The following is a 6,636-nucleotide window of genomic DNA, read 5'->3' as shown; positions in this document are numbered from 1 at the left end:
TGTATGTGTACGCAATTGTCTTGAGTTTTTTGCATCCTCTTTTAATTGCCGTTTCGTTCGTCGCGGTTGGCGCTTTCTCAGCTGCATCTGCATAGAAAGCGCGCAAACCTAAAAAGCTGTGTCAATCGTAGAAGACACACACACACACACACACACACATACATAAATCAAAGCTCAAATAATCTGCATGCAGTGGCTTTGCATTCTGATTATCTTTATCATTTTTTCTTTCGTCCGTGGATCATCGCGTTTAGCGCCTTTTATGTAGCGTCTGCACAGCTATTCCGAAAATAGTTGTCTCGATCACGCACGTACATACATATGTATATACGTACAGTGGGCTTGCATATAAACTGTGCAGATAAATTATATGTGCATAAGTGGAGCTATTAGCTTGTACATTAACTTTGCAATTGCAAGTGTTCTTTCAAAAGTGAACATAAGACAAATAAATTTGTGGCTAAAATGAATAATTTAGAATCGAGTGCTGATCAAGTTCCTGCATCTCAGGTCACTTATCTAAAGCGTAAAACGAAAGCGCTGTTCGATAGACTCGAAAGTTTATATGCCGAATCAGACGCGGACAAATTAAGCCATATGGATTCGTGTGATTTACGTGTACTTTTGGACTCAATCACCAAATTAGAGTCAAATTTCGATGCGGTTCACACGAACTTAGAAGAATCAGATTTTGAGTCCATATCCAGTGATTTACCTGCGAAATTTGAATCAATTCTACTGAAGTTTAAGGCCCTGCTTCAACGTGAACTGGGAAGTCGGCCAAATCAACAGTTTTCTTCGACACTTAATACAAGCTTTACAAATGCTAATCCAGTGCTCATTATGTCAAATCGGTCGCGTTTGCCGCAGTTGGAATTGCCAAAATTTAGTGGAATCTATACTGAGTGGGAAAACTTTTTCTCTATGTTCAAAACGATCATAGATGCTGACTCTGATCTCAGCCCTATTGAGAAGCTCCAACATCTTCGGTCCTGCTTAAGTGGTGCTGCGCTGGATACCATCGGCTCATTGGAAATAAATAGGGCTAACTATAGCGTCGCTCTGGATATTCTTCAACGTCGATTTGATAATAAACGTTTTATTTTACAGGCACACATCAGAGCGATATTTGGGCTTGAGAAGGCAGATTCATCTGTGGGTAGACTGAGGCAGTTGGCGGATAAGGTTACATCTCACATTCGTGCTATGGATTCTCTTGCATCGAGGGAAGAAGTCGCTGATTGTATCATCGTGCAAACAGTGTTGCAGAAATTGGACAAATGCACTCAGGCCAAATGGGAGGAACGATCATCAGCAAATGAGTTACCGTCGTGGGCCAAGTTGTCAACGTTCTTGCAAGAGCGGTGTCGAATGCTTGAAAATGTGGATCAAGTTTTGCAGGATGGTCAGGTTGGCAAGTCAGGGAAGATCGTGAGTACATATTTAAGAAAATCATTTGTTGCTTCCAAAACTCCCAGTCGTTGTGTCTTTTGCGAAGACACGAGCCACATGATATTTCAATGTAAGCGTTTTGAGCAATTGCCACCCATTGCACGACATAAGGAGGCCAAGAGACTCGCTCTGTGCCTAAATTGCCTAAGAAAGGGGCATCAGCTGAAAGATTGCAAATCTAGTACCTGCCGCACTTGTCAATCGAAGCACCATACCTTATTGCATTACAATCAATCTTCAGTAGATACATCCAACACTGTTCAACAAACAAATGCAATACATTCCTCTGCTATGGTTGCAATGTCACCTTCTTTGCCTCAAGCCCATCTGTCGCCTCATTCGTCTGATGTTGTGCTTCTAGCCACTGCTATAATCCTTGTTAAGAATCGAGCTGGAATATTCGTTCCGTGTCGTGTACTCTTAGATTCAGGATCTCAACTTCACTTTGTTACCACGCAACTCGCTAATCAGCTTCAGCTCCGAAAAAGAAAGTCGCTTACTGCAGTTTCTGGCATTGGAGATGCTAGCTTCTCAACTGAAGGATACTCAGTCGATCTCGTTCTGAAATCGCGGATTTCAGATTACTCAACTACCATCAGCGCAATCATCGCCAAGACGATTACTGATAATCAGCCTGGAATTTCAATGTCTACTAATAGTTGGAACATACCCTCAAACATAAAGTTAGCTGATCCCTTATTTTATAAGTCACAGCGAATTGATCTTCTCATCGGAGCTGGTCTTTTCTTTGAGCTGTTGTGTATTGGGCAAATTATGTTGGCACCTGGGTTGCCAGTTTTACAGAAAACTCAACTCGGCTGGATCATATCAGGTGGCGGGCAATCGGCCCCCAAACTCACATCGTTCATAGTAACTCAAAGAGCTTCCGATGATACCAATCTCAGCACTCGGCTTGATGATTTGGTTCGTCAATTTTGGGAAGTGGAGCACGTTTTCGAGCCTATCGCCAAGGTAACAACAGAGGAGCTCCACTGTCAGCAGCATTTCATCGCAACTCATCGTCGATTGTCTTCAGGGGAATACTTAGTCTGCTTGCCAAAAAAGCAAGGCTTCGAATCTTTGGGCGACTCTTATGTGCAGGCCAAGCGTCGGCTCCTAAATTTGGAGCGTAAGTTTGCTCGAAATCATGCTATGAAGGAAAAATACTCTGCATTTATGAAAGAATATATTGATCTCGGCCATATGTCACCGGTGCCCAGCGCAGAGGTTTCTAAATGCAAATACTTCTTGCCTCATCATTGTGTATACAAGGAAGAAAGTTCGACAACAAAGCTGAGAGTGGTATTCGACGGTTCGGCTGTTACCACATCTGGGCTTTCATTAAATGATATTCTTATGTCAGGACCGACCATACAAGCTACATTGTTTCACACACTCGTTCGTTTTCGCACATTTTCCATTGCACTTACAGGTGATATTAGTAAAATGTATAGGTGTGTGAAGGTTTCAGAGCCTGATGCAATGCTTCAATGTATCTTATGGCGAAACTCCTCAGACGACGACATTCTAGTCTTCAAATTGAATACCGTCACTTATGGGACCAAGCCCGCTTCTTTTTTGGCTATTCGTGCAATGCACCAATTAGCAATGGATGAGTCGTCATCATACCCCCTAGGAGCTAAAACTGTTTTGCGAGATTTCTATGTTGACGATCTGATCTCAGGAGGCAATTCAGTTGAAGAAGTTCGCGACATAATGGAACAAACTAAAAATCTTCTTGAGCGAGGCAACTTCAAATTGAGAAAATGGTGCTCAAACTCAATCAACATTCTTCGCGGAGTTCCAGAAATCGAGCAGGAGAGTTTTCTCAAACTCGGCGATGGGACCGATGTGACAAAAACTCTTGGACTCATCTGGGAGCCTCGAAAGGATAGCTTCGTATTCACTTTCGAGCCCAAAATTAGTGTTGGAAAACACACAAAACGTTCAGTTCTGTCAACCATTGCGCGATGCTACGATCCGTTAGGTTTGATCGGACCAACATTAACTAGGGCAAAAATCATCTTGCAACGCATGTGGAGAGACAAGCTACAATGGGATGAGAGTCTACCACAATCATTGGAAACGATTTGGAGCGAATTTTGTAAGGACTTTCATCAAGTGAGCAATGCAACCTTTCCTCGTTATGTACTCCAACTTAAAGCAAGAGTTGAATTACATGCCTTCTGCGATGCTAGCCTTCAGGCCTATGGCTCTTGTGTTTATGTTCGGTCATCGAAGAATAATGCTGTCAAAGTGCATCTACTCTGTTCCAAGGCTAGAGTCGCCCCACTAAAGACCCTCACTGTGCCTAAGCTTGAGTTATGCGCTGCATTTCTGCTTGCGAACTTGATAAGCGAGATAGAGAAACTAAATTTGTTCGAATGTGAGATGCATTGCTGGTCAGATTCAGCGGTGGTCTTGTCTTGGCTAAAGGAAGAGCCATCCAAATTCAATGTTTTTGTTGCTAACAAGGTTTGTGCCATACAGCAGCTCACAATCGGCATGGAGTGGCATTACGTGCCCACTGAGATGAACCCTGCAGATATGTTATCTAAAGGAGCAGCACCGTTAGAGCTCTTGCACTCGAAATTATGGATGCATGGACCTTCTTTTTTGCAAGAGGAAAAATGTTATTGGCCTAGGCACTGCTTGCCTGAAGCATGCTTGCCTGAAATGCGTCAAAGAGTCTTGCTGTCGGCAGAGCATGTGGACATCTCTCTGTCATTCAAGTACATAAATTCATTCGGAATAATGAAGCGAATCTTTGGTTATGTTCATAAATTCATCCGGAAAATAAAATCACCTGAGTTATCATCGGATGATCTGCGTCAAGGATCGTTCCTATTATGTCGTCTTGCTCAAAGAGCTCAGTTGCAACCGGAATACTCTGCCCTACAGAATGGAAGGAATATACACTCGTCAAGCGCCATTCTTTCGCTATTTCCGTTTATAGATGATTTTGGGCTACTAAGAGTTGGTGGTCGTTTGGGGCATTCTACTCTCGGCTTCGATGCGCGTCACCCAATTATTTTACCCAAAAACCATCCCTTAACCTTCGCTATAATATCCCATTTTCATCAAATGCATCACCACGCCGGACCGCAGGCTTTGCTTGCAGCTATTCGATTGCAGTTTTGGCCCATAGGCGGCATGAAAACTGTTGCCCGAGAATTGCGAAAATGCATAATTTGCTGCAGATCCCGGCCTCGCCTAGTTGAGCATATAATGGCAGACTTGCCTAAGGAGCGTGCACAGTGCTCACCGGCATTCACAATCACTGGAGTTGACTATTGTGGACCTTTTTATTACAAGCCCGATGGACGAAATAGAGCATCAGTAAAATGCTACGTCTGCGTGTTCGTTTGTTTCACAACCAAGGCTGTATGGCTGGAGCTTGCAAAGGATCTGTCAACAGCTGCCTTTTTGGGCGCCCTCAAGCGTTTCGTCAGTACGCGCGGCATTCCAACATGCATCTGGTCAGACAACGCAACCAACTTTGTGGGTGCACGGAACGAGTTGGCGGATCTGAGACGTTTATTTTTGAGCCAGGAACATCGTACTGAAGTTCACAACTACTGCATCAACAACAGTTTCGATTGGAAATTCATACCTCCTCGTTCGCCACATTTTGGCGGTCTTTGGGAGGCAGCAGTGAAGACAGCTAAAAGGCACCTATATCGGTCTATGGGATCGGCACTTCTTGGTTTCGATGAACTGCGCACATTGGTGTGCCAAATTCAGGCTATAATCAATTCTCGTCCTCTTGTTCCAATTTCAGAAAACCCTGATGATCTTGGAGTTCTCACTCCAGGGCATTTCCTGATTGGTCGACCACTTATCGACTTCCCCGAACCAGATCTATCTCGGATTAACTGCAATCGCCTCGATCGCTGGCAGCGTATGACATACATACAGCAGTTGTTTTGGAAGCGATGGAGTGAAGAATACCTCACAATTCTGCAACAGCGTGTAAAATGGCGGACCCCACGGCCTTCTATCAAGGTCAACGATGTCGTCTGTGTAAAAGACGAAAACCTGCCACCTTTGAAGTGGCCATTAGCCCGGGTCGTTGAAATCATCGCTGGAGCCGATGGAGCCGTGAGAGTCGCTGTTCTGCGTACACCCACTGGAACTACACGTCGAGCTGTCAATAAGCTGTGCGTCCTTCCGGTTGATGATCCTGTTAAAAGTCATGGTCTTTTAACGGTGGGGAGGATGTTCGGCGCAGCAGCTAATAATTGCTCTTAATAGTTAAATAAGCTTCTCTTAAGTTAATCTCTTTCCTTTGTCATTCTCATTCGCTGTTAGCGCACTCTTGCACATAACAAAGCATAACACACATACATATGTAAATCTCATCCGCTCTGTTAATTGCATACTCCTCTTTATTTATATTCTTTTAAACTCTGTACGAAAATAGTCTTCATTCGCGCAACACCTACAAACTTGTCACCCTCGCATCGAAATAACTTTGCCTAAACAGTGTCCACAGACTCGGCATTAAATTAATAAATAATAAGCTAAATTATATCGTTTTGGTTTTATTTTTTGCCTTCGTAAATGATTGGAGCCAGAGTTGTCGAAAAAGCTCGACAGCTTCAAACATATTGCAATAAAGAAAAATGAATTCAGTAATTATTGCAACATATGACGGAAAATGAGAAAAAGCATGGCGATTCAAAATTTTGATGCATTGTTAACAGAAAATTATTCGGCAACAAACTGGTAAGTATTGCAATAGAGAAAAATGAATTCAATAATTATGGCAAAATATGATGGAAAATAAGAAAAAGCTAAGCGATTCAATAGTTTGATGCTTTGATAACATAAAATTTTAGATTATTTGGCAATAAACTGGTAAGTATTGCGATAGAGAAAAATGAATTCATTAATTATGTCAAAATATGATGGAAAATAAGAAAAAGCTAAGCGATTCAATATGTTGATGCTTTGATAACATAAAATTTTAGATGATTCGGGAATAAACTGGTAAGTAAAGAAAAATGAATTCACTAATTATTGCAACATATGATGGAAAATGAGAAAAAGCATGGCGATTCAAAATTTTGATGCATTGTTAACAGAAAATTATACGGCAACAAACTGGTAAGTATTGCAATAGAGAAAAATGAATTCAATAATTATGGCAAAATATGATGGAAACTAAGAAAAAGCTAAGCG

General features: G+C 42.2%; 1 protein-coding gene across 1 annotated transcript; it reads left to right on the top strand.

Annotated features, from left to right (window-relative positions):
• The first annotated feature begins 327 nt into the window (after positions 1–327).
• LOC149270140 (uncharacterized) lies at positions 328–5,983 on the top strand. The gene has a single exon (XM_089463898.1). It carries the CDS (start codon positions 466–468, stop codon positions 5,701–5,703), a length of 5,238 nt encoding a protein of 1,745 aa, XP_089320024.1. The 5' UTR covers positions 328–465; the 3' UTR covers positions 5,704–5,983.
• Positions 5,984–6,636: the final 653 nt, after the last annotated feature.

Source organism: Drosophila arizonae, chromosome 3 (assembly GCF_054131065.1).
Source record: "Drosophila arizonae isolate 15081-1271.41 chromosome 3, UAZ_ARI_1.0, whole genome shotgun sequence".
Taxonomy (NCBI): Eukaryota; Metazoa; Arthropoda; class Insecta; order Diptera; family Drosophilidae; genus Drosophila; species Drosophila arizonae.
The sequence above is the reverse complement of the archived record's forward strand: the minus strand, read 5'-3'. Positions and strand labels throughout refer to the sequence as shown.